This window comes from Marmota flaviventris, chromosome 19, assembly GCF_047511675.1.
Source record: "Marmota flaviventris isolate mMarFla1 chromosome 19, mMarFla1.hap1, whole genome shotgun sequence".
In the NCBI taxonomy this organism is placed as follows: Eukaryota; Metazoa; Chordata; class Mammalia; order Rodentia; family Sciuridae; genus Marmota; species Marmota flaviventris.
In genome coordinates, this window is record NC_092516.1 from 33,928,005 (window position 1) to 33,944,671 (window position 16,667).

Consider the following 16,667-nt stretch of genomic DNA (forward strand, 5'->3'; position numbering starts at 1 on the left):
AGAATTACAGTGTAGTTTTTTTCACATATCTCCTAGTAAAAACACACACACAAGATTCTTTAAGGCCAGTTTTGTTTCTTTAAATAGAGACAACAAATGGAAACAGAAATCCCATTTGAAAGGAGAGAGGGAAAGCAGGGGCACATCTTATCTCTGGTAGAGACTGGAGGTGCAGCTGCACTGATCTGCTCAGTCTCTTTCTTTCTGATCTATACAAACCTCATTTTGCCTTCTGTCACTGGATTTCCAAGACAGATGCTCAATCAGGTGCTCCCTACATGGCACAGGTCTGCTGTAAAATGCTCCCTGCTGGTCTTTCTTATAGGTGTCTCCCCAAGCCTGTGTCTTTCTATGTGTTCTCTGAAAATCCTCCCAAACCCATACAACACCCCTCAGGCCTCCTCAGCAACTGTGTTGTTCATTGCTTTCTAGACCATGGCTGAAGTTTTCAGGTGAAATTCAGCCCTCCTACCATCTGCCCACCGCTAAACTCCTTTATATTCTACCATTTTGTCCTTTCTCCACCACTCCTCCAAAATGCCCTTCTCTCTGCCTTTCTCAGGTCAGGGTCAGGCCCTACCCTCTGGATATTGACCATGTGGTGGGGGACATAGGTGTGAGCACACAGAAGAAGTTGAGAAGAAAGGGGTAAGAACGGAGATGGGAAACAGTTATGTCAACTGCACAGGGTAAGGGTGGCATTCCAGAGGGATTTTTCTTCAGCATCAGGGTGTCTCTCCAGCAGAAGCCTCCAGACCAAGGGCTGGTCCTCTGCAACTTTGGATAGGGTGGTTCAGTCCTCTCTGAAGATGGTCCATCTAACCTCCTTCTTGGGAATCTGACCCTAGCGGGAGAGCCTTCTTGGTAGTGTCCCTGAGGAGCAACCTGATTTCTTTCCCCAGCTACCTGGCCAATAACATGGAAGAGGACACCCAAGCTCCTAAACAAGACATCTTTATTTTCCTCTTTGGCAAGAGCTATGCCCAGCATCTCTTGTTCCACAAACTGCGCTACTAATACATCTGCTCAATGGGCTGGAACACTGGGATTTCCAGGAGGAGCCTGAGGAGGGGGCTTGGAGAAAGAGGGGGATGGGCTGAATAGGAAGGTGGGTGGTTGTAGATGGGATGTAGGGAGGAGAATGAGAAAGCTCTGGAGGTTGCACAGGTGGGGAGAGTCTTCCTGGGTAGCCTTCAGCTTTTGAAGGGACTCCTTTTCTTTCCTTACTCAAGCTTACAATCTGGAGCTGTGGGTGGGGGGCCGAGATTGCACCCCCATTCCCTAGAAGTCCTGGGGATCATGGAGGCCTGAGATCATCGGCTCGAGGTAGGGTATGAAATTCTGCATCTCTGACCTGCAGGCAGGATGATTTGGGGCCCAACTGCTTGAACCATCCCCATCCATCTCCCACCCACAGCCTGCCTTCGCACACCACGAAAGAGCACAGCCACGCACACACTGCTGAACTCTCCCAGTGAGCTTCACAGCCTCAAAACCATAACCACAGACAAGACTTCCCAGAGATGTGCTGAGTGCCACGAAGTCACTCAGCCAGACCTCAGGAAAAACAGCTGTCACAGAGGTACAGATGTGCTAGAAAGGCTTAACCCAAAGCAACAAGGCCCAATATCAGCAGGGAAGAAAAGTTGATCTCTGTCCAAAGGGAACATCCTTTAGTTATGAATATGTCTCCCCCTGTACACTGTCTTTTTATCCTCTCCTTTTAATTCATTTTGGGCCATTCATCCCTTAAGGATACCAAGTATGGAGATTTGTTTATAACAGAGTGAAGGTACAGTAGAATATCCCGTGCAATGATTCACATATTTAACAACAAAGATGATTATCCTTAACTGTATTTTCCTCCCAGTTTGCTCTCAAACAAATGGTTCACAACCAGAACTCACTCCTGCGTGTCCTCTGTCCACTGACTCCCTGCTGGTGAATGAAGCTCTCTTCTTGTACAATGACACTTTCCCCCTCAGGTTCATGGTCAAAGAGATTTGTCAGAACCATAGGAGGTTAAGAAATACTAGCTTCATGGCAGCTTCTTACAAGGCTCACGTTAGACTTATGGACTTGGGCAGAGGATGAAGCCAAGATTTGGTTTAAACCTTGGGGAAGCAGCCAAGTTAGGAGCAGGCATTATGGGAAATATGAGGGGACAGGGTAAGTATCAGGCATCTTGTCTCCTGGTTCATTATGGTGATATGGTAGTGATGTTTGTCACATTAGTTCAGATGTGAAGTAAATGACAAGGACTATAGTGCGTATTAAGTCCAAGGTCCCATTCTCCATATGCTCTACTAGCAGTATCACCTCAAGTTCTTGCTTTAAACCCGAACTCTGGGCCTGACCATAGGCTTGTGAAATTATTTTTGAAGTCAGGGTTAGTAAAGTATGCATGTCAAGGTAAGTTGAAGAACAGCAGCTCAATGTTCACAACTTAATTTGTGTGTGTGTGCGTGTGTGTGTGTGTGAAGCTTTTTGAGTTCTTTGTATATCCTGGAAATCAATGCCTTATCTGAGGTGCAGGTGGCAAAGATTTTCTCCCATTCTGTAGGCTCTCTCTTCACGCTCTTGATTGTTTCCTTTTCTGTGAAGAAGTTTTTAGTTTGATACCATCCCATTTATTGAGTCTTGATTTTACTTCTTGCGCTTTAGGTTGGGGAATAGGAAAGACAATGAAATGATTCTGACATAACTTCTTACATACATATATGAATACACCACAGTGAATCTCAACATGGTGTCCATTCACAAAACTGGGGTTCTAATTAGAATAAGATATACTCCATGTTTGTATAAATACATCAAAATAGACTATATGGAGAGTATAATTAAAAAGAACAAATAAAAATAAAAGGAATAAAGGGTCAGATAAAGTTGGGACTGTAAGTTGGTCTAAGCTCTAGTTAGGATGACTCAGGGTGTAACTCATCTTCACATCTACAGAACTGTGTCCATGAAGTCTACCATCTTTCTTCTTCCTTCCAGAGCACTGGGTAACGGGGAGAGACATTTTCAGCAAGATGTCTATGGGGACCCAGAGAATCACGAGTGCCGAAGTCTGGCTGCAGTAGAATAACCGGGGGGTGACGAACAACTTGTGTACGTTGATACAGCAGGAGTAGGACAGGAGCGGTATTTATACATTCCACACAGCTTATCTAATTAACATAAACTAGATACAGCAGTCAACCAATAAGGAATCTCCACACTTAATGGCATTAACATAAACTAGATACAGCAGTCAACCAATAAGGAATCTCCACACTTAATGGCATTAACATAAACTAGATACAGCAGTCAACCAATAAGGAATCTCCACACTTAATGGCTTGCTGGAGTTACTTCACAAACCACTCCCTCTGGCAAAATGCCAGGCGCCATCCAGACTTGTTTATAGACTCTAACATTTGCCAGGCACCATCCTGACTTGTTTACAGACTCTAACAATGAGGAAGGAAGAGAGAAGCCTTTTGTACAAATAATCCAGAAGAACCCCAACTCTTTTAGAAGGAGATGCATAGACACCATATTGTAATTCTGGGAGCCAGGAGTAGATACACTATCCACATGGAGAAGATGATAAACCTGGGTTCTTTCTGGTTCTCTTCTTTCCTCAGTCATCCCCAAATGTTAAAGCACTGAATTCAAATATGCCCTGAGGTAGAAGATCAAGGTCCTGTGTTTTATATATTTAATGCTATAATCTATGAAGGTGGCATATAGGGACTCAGAGTGAGAAGGAACTACTTGTAAGCATGAAATTAAAACCATAGGATTGTCCTCGAGAAGTTTACTACATATCATACATTTTATTGGTTGATTTTGAATGTGTTGGTCATTGAATTATTACTGTATTTATTTTAAACAATATTAAGGTAGTTTTTTTAAAACATGCTGTTCCTAATTAGTTTTCAGTTGAGTGTTATAATTGGCTTATGTACCTAAATATTTTTCCTCTTAAGAAAGGTTTTTGATGTTTTATCTATTTATGTGTCTATTATATTTATAGCTCGGTGGTGGTATTCCTATGTCTTGTAAATATAAATATTCATTTGATGTTTAAGCATAGTTGAGTTGTGAACATTGTTCTTCAAATTATCTTGACATGTTTGTCATTTTTAAAGTGGATTTACACATAAATAGGTCCCTCATACTAGATAAAGTTACCAAAAACATACATTGGAGACAAGAGAGCTTTTTCAACAAACGGTGCTGGGGAAACTGGAAATCCACATGGAGTACAATGAAATTTAACCCCTATTGCTCACTTTGCACAAAACTCAAAGTGGATTGTAGACCTAGAAATTAGACCAGAAACTCTGCACATACTAGAAGAAAATATAGACCCAACACTCCAACAGATTGGCAGAGCTGACTTCCTTTAAAAGATTCCTAAAGTGAAAAAAGTAAAATAAGTAATCAATAAATGGGATGGCATCAAACTAAAATGCTTCTTCACAGAAAAGGAAACAATCAAGAGCGTGAGGAGAGAGCCTACAGAATGGGAGAAAATCTTTGTCACCTGCACCTGAGATAGGACATTACTTTCCAGGATATATAAAGAACACAAAAATGTAACACCAAATAAAATAAACCAATCAATCAATGGGCAAAGGAACTGAACAGAAACCTTCAAAAGAAGGAGTACAAATGGTCAACAAATATATGAGAAAAAATGTTCAATATCTCTAGCAATTAGAGAAACGCAAAGTAAGCCTACACTGAGGTTTCATCTGCCAGTCAGAATGGCAATTATCAAGAATACAATTAACAACAATTGTTGGTGAGGATGTGGCAAAAAAGGTACACTCATAAATTACTGGTGGGGCTACAATTGGTGAAACTGCTTTGGAAAGCAGTATAGATATTCCCAAAAAACTAGTAATGAAAACAGCATTTGACCCAGTTATCCCCACTCCTCAGTATATATCCAAAGGATTTTAAATCAGCATACCGCAGTGGCATAGCCACATCAATGTTGATCGTGCCTCAATTCACAATAGATAAGCTATGGATAGAACTAGGTGCCTTTTGAAAGACGAATGGATAAAGAAAATGTGGTATATATACACAATGGAGTATTACTCAGCAATAAAGAAGAATGACTGTGACTTTTGCCAGTAAATGGATGGATGTGGAGATTATCAGGCTAAATGAAAGAAGCCAGTTCCCAAAAGCCAAAGGTCAAGTGCTTTCACTGATATGAGGAAGCTAACCCACAATAAGGAGGGGTGGAAACTAGAAATTCAGTAGATTGAACAAAGGAGGATGAAGGGAAGGGAGGGGTGGTAGGAAAAGGAAAGACAGTGGAACAAATCTGACATAATTTTCCCAAGTACATATATGAATATACCACAGTGAATGCCACCATTATGTACATCCATAAGAATAGAGTCCTAATTAGAATAATATATATAGCATTCTTCTATAATTTATCAAAATATATTAATATACTCATGTATAACTACAAAGAACAAAAAAAGAAAGTACTGTAAATGATTGACATTCATGAATATACATATTAGGCATATATTCAGCACCTCTAATGAGCATCTAGTAATTTTAAACTGAGACTAATTAAATTCTGATGGACAGTCAAAAAATAAAGTATGAGAGAGAGCTAATGTGTTACATGCTTCATTATTATTTCTTGGGGAAATAATAATGAAGAGGAACCATCTTCTCACCTTTGTGATGTGTGTGATCCTAACAATCTGAACCGCTTATTTTCTGTCAAATAACACCGCTGTTTAACAGGGTTCTGGTTGTTTCACCAAATTTCTTACCTGTGGGGGAAAAAATCCTCAATTACTTTTCATGTAAATAAGGGCAGAAAAGCTAACAGATCCTGATCTAGAGACTGGAACCAGGAAACACAGGGAGGACATTGTAGGACACAACCAGGAAGAGCAGAAAGAAGAAAGAAAATTCCAGGGAGTCGTCAAATAATCCCAAATCTGAAATCAGAGAGAGGCATCTAAACAGGAGGTGCCCTCTGGCAATGGTCCAAGGCAGGGGGAAGCACAAGGAAAGGTCGTGTTTACCAGGTGAGTCCTAATGGGACTCTTTTCCAACACTCTAATTCCAGTTTTATATAATGAAGAAAATCCAGAGGGTTGTGATGAAATACAAACACACGAACAACAACAACAACAGCAAAAAGGTAATGGAGAAGGATCTGAGAAAAAATAAGGTGATCCGAAGAGCTGAAGCTGCCAAACAGGTGCAGAGAGGAAAGAGCTAATGGTGTGGGCACCGAGTGATAGAAGAAAGGCATCTTGGGAGATGGGAGCATCTGAGACTATGGGAGCAGCTGGAGTCAAGTATCAAAGCCAGAACAAAGCCCAAGGGAGGTGACAACAGAGCAATAGGCTTCTGAGAAAAAAGAGTCACTAGTGACCTGTGAATGGGGTTAGAGAGAAAAGTGGCATCAATGTTAAAGAGACTGGAAAGGACCAATGTGACACGAGGTTAAGGTTGGGTGGTTGTGTGGAGAGGGGGATGGTGGTTGAGTGAGTGGAACAAATGAAGAGGTGACAGATCCATCAAGGAGAAGCCAGAAAAGATGCTGCAAAGTTGGTGGTTCTCACATTTTACTTAATAATTCTCTGGAACAACTCACTGAACCCAGAAGAGCATGAATCTTGCCATTACTGTCGGACACCAAGTGAGACCAGCCAAAAGAAGCTGACACATGGCTTGAGGTCTGGGAGGGTCCCAATGACAGCTTTCATGTCCTCAGGATGGGTCATCTTCCCAGGACATCCATGTGTATCACCAACCAGGGAAGCTCCCCTTGGTTCAGTGTCCTGAGTTTTGATTGGAATTTCAGAAAGCAATTAGGAGTGGATGAGCAGAGAGTGAAACCAGGCTCGGGTCCTGCCCTGTGGTTACGTCACAGAGAGTGGGGGAGACAGGTGAGTGTCCAGGAAAGAAGACAAGGGAAGGGGGTGTGGATAGAGATGGAAGAATCACAACGTCAACTACATAGTGTGAGGGTGGCACCAGGAAGTGTCTGGGTCTCCAGACTGGGTTTTTCTTCCTGACCACCATGTGAGAGGCACCCTTCAGAAGTCCCTGACCAGCAAAGCCCTCTCAAGGAAAGGCCTGTCTTGGCCAATGCTGGGTATGTAGGCACCGGACTCCGACTTTTGGGCCCACGGGAAATTTGTCTTACTGGGCCCACCGAAATTGGCAGAACTCACTGGAAATCCGTGATCCAGAGCCCACGGCAGGTCCCAAGGTAAGTAGTAGGACTCTCTTTCCCAAGAGTCTATGCACCCCATTTAGGGACCCTGTGAAACGTGCCTCGTCTGACAGTTCAGAGGAGACTGTCTGTGAGCATTGGCTGCCCATAGGCCTACCAGCCTCCCAAATTCCAGTGAGGTTTCTCCTTAGTTCAAAGGACTGTTTAAGGAAATGTCTAGAATGTCTCTCCTTCATATGGTGTTTTTCCTGATTGCATATGGATTCAGTGAGGGTTACAAAAATCTATACACGTAATAAAATGACTCTTGCATAGATGACAATTTCCTAATGTGAATACTATCCTTTAGTCTTGTCGTATGTCAGCAGTGGGGGACATTGGATGAAGGTATGTTGAACCTGTGTGCACTGTCTTCACAAGTTTCTTGGAATGTACAGGTATTTTGAAAGAAAAAGCAAAAAATTCCAAACAAGCACTTACATTGACTGAAACTTTCAGAGCCTGGAGAGCGTTGTATGATTCTCATTTTATGAAACTGTGGGAAAGACAGGGGTCTGGGCTCTGTTAGGCTTTTGAATATCTATGTCATTATTGTGGTGGGAATGATGGTTCATTACATTTCCCCAAAACTGACAATAGATACACCTAAAATGAGTGCTTTTGTTGTACATAGTAAATATAACTTACACTGATTTTCAAATCAACAAAAAATGATCCTTCCTGGGCTGGGGCTGGGGCTCAGTTGTTAAAGTGCCTGCCTTGCACCAGTGAGGCACTGGGTTTGATCCTCAGCACCACATTTAAAAATAAATAAACAAAGATATTGTGTCCATCTACAACTAAAAAAAAAATTAAAAAGGATCCTTCCTGGTTTTTGAACATTTTATAGAGAGTTTGACAGATAGAAATGACAGGGAATCTTTTTAAAATTCATTCTCCCCTCTTTCTTTTTATTAATGCCACCGCTATTTTTATTTCTCTCGCCCTACAGGTGATGTGGATATGATTAGTTCAGGCAAAAGACACACGAAAGCAAAGAATCTGAGTAATCCATAGGTGAGAAACTGAGAGGATGGGATTAGCTGCAGTGACAGGTGTCCGTGGGTGGCCTGCTGGGCTCTCTGGTGTCACACCTATTGCTTCTTTCTAGTTTTTTCCACATTTTGTCCTCATAAAGCTGCTTCCTGGGCTGGGGCTGGGGCTCAGTGGCAAAGCGCTTGCCTCATATGTGGAAGGCACTGGGCTTGATCCTCAGCACCACATGAAAATAAAATAAAGGTATTGTGTCCATCTACCACTAAAAATAAAATTTTTAAAAAAAAAGCTGCTTCCCCTTGTTTTATTCCTTGCTTTTAAACTATCCCCGACCCCCGCTCCCTCACTACAGCCCCTTCTGTTACAGCCACAATTTTCTGGGCATCCTACTCATCTTCTGAAGTCCTAAAGACGCATTTTCTCCTCACATAAAATTCTGCTTGCCTAAGTTTGTGCTGTGGTTTCAACTTTCTCATCTGATCCATTCTGTATAAGTTATTATCACATCAAACCCTTGTTTCTGGTTGCCTCTTACCTTTCTACTTTTAACCGCTCATAGCACCATTTCAAATACTCCCCACACTTCTCCTTCTCATTGCTCCTGCGTTCTCTGAGACTCACATTCCTCCTGCCATCACAATGCATTTCCAAAGCGACTCCCTTGATTCATTTTCCTTCCCAGCTTTCCGTGGCCTCCAGCCCTCTCACTTTCTCAGCTGGTCCATTCTCTTCATCCTGGGAGTGGTTTGAGCTTTCCCCCTTCCCAGTGGCCTCCCCTCTCTTCAGCTGGACTCACTGCAGGCTTCTCTCTGCCCCTGGGCTTATACCACAGCCTTCTTCCCCAGTCTTTCCAAATGCTCCCACCCTGACCCTGTAGCCTGGCCACCTGACCTTCTCACCCTATCTGTTACTGATAGATTGTTCACATACATTATTGGTTTCCTAGGTTACCCCTTTTCATTCAGCTCTTTTCTCATCTTAGCTGCTCATATGTCCTCTTCTACCCACGTCTGCCATCCTGAGTGGACCTAGAGCTACTTCACTACCTGTGGTTCCTATGTGTCTCATAAACAGGATCTGTTTCCAAGCTGCCCTCACCAGACCATTTCTCCTCTTCATTTTCTAGCTATTTCAGCATCTGCAGAGCCTACAGTTCATGCTGCTCTTCAACTATCACCTTCATCCTGCTTCTGATTGCTGCCCATCTCCTGGAACTCCGATTTAGTACATTATGTGTTGCAATAAAGAAATACATGAGGCTGAAATTTTTATTAAGAAAAGGAATTTATTTACTTACTTTTGAACTACCAGGGATTGAACCCAGGGCTGCATGCCTGCGAGGCCAGTCTTGTACTGCTAAGCTATAACCTCAGTCTTCAAAACGAAGTTTATTGAGCTCATAGTTCTGGAAACCCAAAAGCATGGTGCTGGAATATTGGCAGTCCTCCTGCTCCCTGGCCATATCACAGTGTGGTTTAGAAGTAGGAAGGAAACAGGCCAAGTACAAAGGAGGCCAAATCCATTAACAACCTGTTCTCATAACTCAGTGTGTGAGACCAGCATTAATACCTTCTGAGGAAAATGTCCCCATGATCTAATTACATTCCATTTGATGCCACGTATTAAAGTTTCTACCACCTCAACCCTGCCACATTTGGGACCAAGCTTCCTGCACCTGAACCCTTGTAGGCACATATCCAGTCACAGCAAGCTGTCTTCATGTGACTGTTCTGCTCCTTGTGACTCCTTGGCTTTGTCAGCTATACTATCTGTGTTAACCAGTATTTGAAAATTTCTGGGTGACAGAAGATTCTATTACTCATAGTGGGCCTCTGGGACTAAATCTGAGTTTATGATAACAAGGTGATCCCAAAACAGCCAGCCACAATAGAAAAGTTACCACATGACTGTGGGGCGTGTGCAACTTTGAGCTTCATATCAGCTAGTACTTAAGGAAGGAGAGGAAGGCAAGAGATTGGGTTCCACTGCAAGACAATTGAAAAATCATGCCTACCTAATGAATTCCAATAAAAACTCAGAACACTGAAACCAAGGTGAACTTCCCTGCTGGGTGTACACATCACTGTCCTGGTAAGATGATATATCCTGAGGACATGGAAGCTTTCAATGGGACCCTCCAGACCTCAAGCCATGTGTCTGTTCTTTGGGCTTGTCCCAGTTTGGGTTCTAACCTTGGGGTCCGTGTGAATAGGATGTTTCCAAGGAAACTCCACACACCTCCCCAGCAGGTTCTCCACACCTAGCTGAGTCTGCTCTTCTCACCTTTCTATGTCCTCTGGTGAGTCAAGGTCTCTGCATCTCAAAGAGAAGTTCCCTTTGTGACCACAGATCCAGTGATATCCTTGGAAAAACAGGAGCATCAAAGGTGGATTTTTGTTGTTTCTGCCCAATATGGATTCAAGGGTCTAGTTTACAGTCCCTGCTGAAACAAAATTAAAAAGAGGGCAAAATATATGGAGTGTCGGTGTTTAGGAGTTTAGATCCCTGAGAGAGAGGCCAGTCCAGAGAGAGCCCAGCTCACTGGCCAGATAGGGAGTGTCCAATCTAGAGAGCAGGAGGGGACATGGAGTCAGCAGAAAGGAGAGAATATCTAAGGAGACATGGGAGCTAGAGGTCATAGTGCAGAGAACTGAGAGAAGCAAAGTTTAGGGGCTCCCAGTCTTCCAGGCTACACAAAGTGGGAACATGGTAAGAGGTGAGAACTGGGGTCCAGGCAGCCTCAGGTCTATCCCTCTTCAACATGTGGCTTTTCAGAGATTGGAGGACACAGGCCCATGCAAGGGACACAAGAATGACCCAGGAAGGGAATGAGGAGGATCAGAGGTAGGTTGGTGAGTGTGCTTTGAGCATTCCAAGTGCAGGTGGCCTCAACATGGCAGAAGTGGTGCTGGGCTTTGGAGAGGAATGACAAGTTTCTGTTTGAGACATTACTGTGCCATGTCCTTCCCCTGAGGCTGGCATCTGGGTAGTGAGCCTCTAAACGTGTCCTACTTACAACTCTGGGAGCTCTCCTCTCTGACATGTGGACACCTTGCTGAGATGGGTGGGAGGTCTGGAGTGGCCAAGGAACCTGCATTTCTAACAACTCCAGGGTAAGGCTAAGGCAGTTGGTCTGGGGACCTTGCAACCACTCTCACAGCCTCCATCCTCCATCCTTGGTCTGTGTCCATCTGTCCTTCTAGTATGCCATCTTGTTGTGTCCCTCCCTCCAACGGCTCCTCCCTGCTCTACCAATTTGATGCTCCCCAGCATAAGCCCACACCCCTGTTTCAGCCAGGCTGATTTTTCATCTGAGAAACATGCTTGCTCCTGCCACCTGTTAGAGGGCCTCACCTGGTCAGCTTACAATGTTCTGGTGTCCCTGCAGAAGTCCCTGCCTCCCCGGGTTTCACATGTGACAACAATTCCTGTCCTTTGTTTTTGTTTCTTTTTCTTTTTAATACTAGGGACGGAACCTAGAGGTGCTCTACCACTGAGCCCCAGCCCCAGCCTTTTGATATTTAATTTTGAGACAGGGTCTGGTAAGTTGTCCAGGCTGGGCTCGTACTTCTGATCCTCCTTCCTCAGCTTCCCAGATAGGTGGGATTACAGGACTCTGCCACCACACCCGGCTTAGTTTAATCTTTAGAAGTATCTATGCCTTGGGATGATAGTTTTCTGTAGAGAGGATTTTCTTTTCCCTCTGGTAGTTTCCACCTGTGACAAAGATGTGACCCTTCTCTGGGCAGCTCTAGGGCCCCCAGGGATACAGACTTCATCCCTCCCAGAGTATGGCACCTCAGGATGGCAGCCAGGGTCACTAGATCACACTGGCTCCTCATTTCAGGAGCAGTGCAGCTCTGTTGCATTGAGCTCCAATCCTCCCCGAGTCCTGGTTCCTCAGAGGTTTCTGATGGATCTGAAATTTACTGGGGTATAGTTCAGGCAGGAGGTTCTTCCTCATTAGTGTATCGTCTGAGTCTGGGGGAGTATGTCTGACACAGCCATCCCTGGTCACAGAAAAGGAGCAGCCCTGCCCCTGAATTTCTCAGTGGCCCTGCAGTAAGTGCTCCCCTCTGGAGGTCTTGGATAGTGACTGTGATCTCACTGTTATCTGCTGAGGGGAGGGGTGGCTTACCTCCCTAGGTCAGGGAGCAGGGTCCAATCCCCTTGTGGCACGCTCCTTCCATGACCCAGCCTTCCTGTTTGGTCACTCTGAGCACCATCCCATTCATCAGTCACAGTGAGACCCCTCCTGGCTTTCCTGGCCACTCTTTCTCGCTCCCTTGGGCTCCGCATTGGTTGTGTCCTGGCTTCCTGAGCTCTGTCCATGCCCACACTCCTGGGAAGTATCATTCTTTATCACCGTTGTGACTAGTGACCATACACCTGGTCCTATAGTTCTGTGGGTCAGGAGTCTCCCTGGGCTGAGGTCAAGGTGTGGGCAGGCTTCATTCCTTCTCCAGCTTTGGAGGGAATCTGTCTGCATTTCCAATTTCTTGGGCATCTTCATTCATTGGCTTATGGCCCCTTCCTCCATCCTCCAAAACAGTAGTGCAGCAGCTCAGATCTTTCACTCTGAACTTGACCCTCTTGATAATGCAGAATAATGTCCCCATTTCCACATTTATTAGTCTGCCCTCAACAGGAGCTGGAAATGAGTCACTAGCCACCTCCTGACCCCCAGCACTCTCCTCCCAGATGGTATCCTGTCCTTAAAGAACAACAAGCCAGATGACGCACTGTGTGTGCTGGGCCTCACGCTTTCTGACCTGTACCCCCACGAGACCTGGAGCTTCACCTTCAGCAAGTCCCTCCCAGGGCATGGTGAGCTGGGGCCCTGCAGTTTCCACCTAGAGGGAGCCTGGCATGTGCTCTTGCTCCAGGGGAGGGTGATGCACACCTGTGGAAACAGCTGCGTGATCTTGATCCCCCACATTTTTGCTATTCCTGGGCAAAAGGCTGGCTTGGCTGCTGCCTCAGGGCCGGCCTTCATGTGGGCATAATGGCAGGGCAGGGTCTACTTGGACTGCTCATCCTCAGGCCATGCCTAGGTTGCAAGAGAGGATGGGCTGCTTTCATTCCGGGCTCCCTGCATCCGAGGCTGCCCACTGAGTCTCCTTGTCCTTCGCTCTCCCCAGAAGGGTGCATCTGTAGCTTCACCTGGTTCTCAGGGGAATTCTCATAGGTGGGGCTCAGTGACCTTGATCCAGCTCTACCTGAGGCGGTGGCAGGACACAGGCAGGAACCAGTGCTTTAGTACCATGGGGGTGGAACAGTGCTGCAGGGTGGGCATGGGGGACAGGAAGAGGGTGGGTGGCTGGGCAGCTATGGATGTGTCCTCAGAGGAAGGTCATAGTGGGCTCTGGCTGAGCCTTCTGCCTGCCCAGTTATATTGTCCAGTTCTCTCCAGGAAGAGGTCAGTCCCTCACTTTACGGAGTGAGGAAATTGAGGCTCAGAGATGCCAAGTGTTTTGCCAAAGGCCACATAGCTCTGGGGGACGGCTAGGATCTGACCTACGATCTACCTGGCTCCCAAGCCCCATGCTGTTGGCTTCCCCTGAGCCCCAGAGGGGAAGGTGTGCTTGGACCATTTGCCAGCAGTCTGTCCTCACCAGGGGTTGGGGGTCTGTGGGTAGAGGGAAAGGTTCTGAGGCAAGGCTGGTGGCCTTCCCCCTCAGGTCACATGCCACAATCTCTGCCACCTCCTGGGCCTGGGGAGCTGCCGCTGGTTCCGCTGCCTCATGAAAGGGGCGCTCAGCCTGGATGAAGCCCTGCAGTGGCCCCCAGACCTCTGCCCCATCTGCCTGAGGAAGCTGCAGCAAGTCCTGAGTTTCCGGCTCGCTGAGAGGTACAAGGTGAGCGCTGCCCTGGCTGCCGACTTGGCCCAGGGGAAGCCACACACAGGCAGAGGACCTGTGCTGTGTCCTGCTCCTCCAGGACCTCACAGATCTCCCTGATGGCAGATCCAGTCCTTAGCAGGTGCTTGACAAGTGGAAGCCCCCAGCACTTTGGGGCACTTTGGCTGACTTGTGGGTCACTAGAAGGAAGAGGGAACCAGACCAATCCAGTCCTCAACAGGAGCTCCTGCCTCTGGCAGTGCTGGCAAGGGGTATGCTGCCCTCTGTTGGTAGTATATGGCATGGCCATAGAGCACGGTCCCCTTTCTTATTTCCATGGGAAGATTTGTTTGTAAACTCAGAAACTTCACTCTCTCTTTATTTCTCTTTAAATCCACCTTTGGCTGAAAACAAATTTTCAATGGAGGCACAGGACCTATCAATTTGAAAACCAAAACTTGTTGTCAGAACTTCCCTGGGTTTAAGGCCGGACTCTTATGGTTCTGGGGAGTCCCTTCCTCATGCAGGTTTCTGGCAGGGTAGTGGCTCTCAGCCTGCCCTGGTGTCACAATTCCCTGGTGGGATGGGGTTCTCACCTGGACGCATTAGAACAGTCCCCTGTGATGCTGGAGGCCTGAAGTAGAGGCCAGGTATTTTCAGATTATAGCACTGACTCCCCTGGGAGCAGAGGGACAGCTCTTCCCTAGTGGGGAGCCAGGAGCCTGTGTCGCTGCAGAACAGGGCAGCTGGTGTGGTTGTCACTTGTGGAGACACCCTGCATGGGCCAGCTGCCCAGTCACGGGGGCACAGGCAAAGGGCTTGGTTGGAGGCAGCTCTTATTGTCCTGGTGAGGCTGAGAAATGGGAATTGAAGACAGCTCTGGCTGTGAAAGGGTTTGATTTCTTACTTGTGTCCTTCATCTGGGGCTCATTCAACCATCTGATGGGAACTTTTAGAACTTTACCCAGTTGAGGGCGGGGGTGTGGTGTTCAACAGACCCTGGGTGAGCTCTGAGGGCTGAGGTGGTGGGTGCAGCCTCTCCTCCCATGGTGCTCCCTGAAATGGCTGGGCCATTGGGGGCAGCCAGTCCCCTCTTAGGACAAGGCTCAGGGACCTGGTGGGCCAATGACTGTAGTAGGTGGGGAGCTATGCAGGAGATTTCCCACATGTCCTGGGATGGCCCAAGGACTCTAAGAGCCATGGAGCCACCCAGGGCCAGTGTCTCTGCTCAAAGAAAAAGCCCAGCTTTGTGGTGCCGGCCAGTGTCCACTGATTGACTGAGCAGAGCTGGAAAGTGCTGCTCATTGTGATGCCCATCCTGCAGACATGGCACACACAGGGGACCTCAGGAGCACAGGTAATGGGAGGCCATGGTGAAACATTTAGGGGTGATGTGTTTTGAGTGTTTCTTTTGCCTTAACATTTTCTGACTTTAATCATCAGCTTTGAGGAAGGGCTGGGTTAGCAAGAGGTGCCCAGTTCCTGAAACGTGAACAGCAGGCTCCTGGGACCTGGAACGTCTGGCTGTGGCACAGCCTGGACTCCAGTCCCCAGCAGTGCTGGGCAGCAGGGCCCAGGTGGCATCAGCTTACCACGGGCCTCAAGGTGACTGAATGCAGCTGGGTCCTCGGGCTGCTCGCTGGCCAGACAAGTGCCCACCAGAGAGAACTCAGCCTGTTTCTCCCTCGCAGAGACTCCACACCTGGACCCAGGCAGCAGCAGGTTCGTGGCCCTGCCAGGAGGCAGGAGAGCCATCTATGTCGGAGGACACCCCACCCTTCAGCGCAGACTCTGGCATGTGCTGTGAGAGCGACTCAGAGCCTGTCACCAGCCTATCAGAGCCCCTCACCCCTGACGCATGGAGTCATGCCTTCCCTGAGGGACCCGAGGATGGGCAGAGCTCCCTGGTGGCCTCAGAGGCTCTGCCGAAGCTTGAGGGCCCTGTGGAGGCCATCGAGGAGCACGGACGGTGGCTGGCCACAAGTATCCAGGCCCTGGAACGGGAAGTGGCCGAGGAGGAGCTCGCGCAGGTGGACAGGGCCGTGGATGCCCTGGACCGGTGGGAGATGTTCACAGGGCAACTCCCGGCTACCAGGCAAGACCTGCCCTGTGTCAGGGACAGTGCAGGGCTGCGCAAGGCCCTGGGGGACAAGCTCTCCTCCCTGAGGCGGCGGCTGAGCACACGCAGACTCCCCAAGGCCGAGTCCTCCCTCTGCCGCTGGGAGGGGGGTAGTTAGTGCAGCAAGATGGCCTGTCCCCTGCAGAAAAGTCAGCGCCTGACGTCTCTCCCCAGGACACCAACTGACCACTGCTGTCCAGCCACCAAGGGCATGGTGAGCCCAGCAGCGCTAACAGAAGCCCTCAGAATGAGGAGGCTGCTTCTAGCTGGCTCCTTGGGTCCCTGTGCCCACTGCTTACCCCAAAGCACAGCCTGGTCCCAGGGCCCCCATGGCAGAGTAGCCTGCAGCCTGGGGAGCACCCCGCCCCTCTCCTGGGCGCCACCGTGGTCTGAGGGCCAGGGGGGAGCTGTGCGCTTGCCTTCTCCCTGCAGGCTGGGCTTTGGGCCTGCTGCT

At 47.5% G+C, this 16,667-nt stretch overlaps 1 protein-coding gene across 1 annotated transcript; it reads left to right on the plus strand.

The window, feature by feature from the left end:
• The first annotated feature begins 12,936 nt into the window (after positions 1-12,936).
• LOC139702938 (archaemetzincin-1-like) lies at positions 12,937-16,331 on the plus strand. The gene is made up of 3 exons (XM_071605618.1): positions 12,937-13,081; positions 13,936-14,112; positions 15,786-16,331. Exons 1-3 carry the CDS (start codon positions 12,989-12,991, stop codon positions 16,329-16,331), a joined length of 816 nt encoding a protein of 271 aa, XP_071461719.1. The 5' UTR covers positions 12,937-12,988.
• The last annotated feature ends 336 nt before the right edge of the window (positions 16,332-16,667 follow it).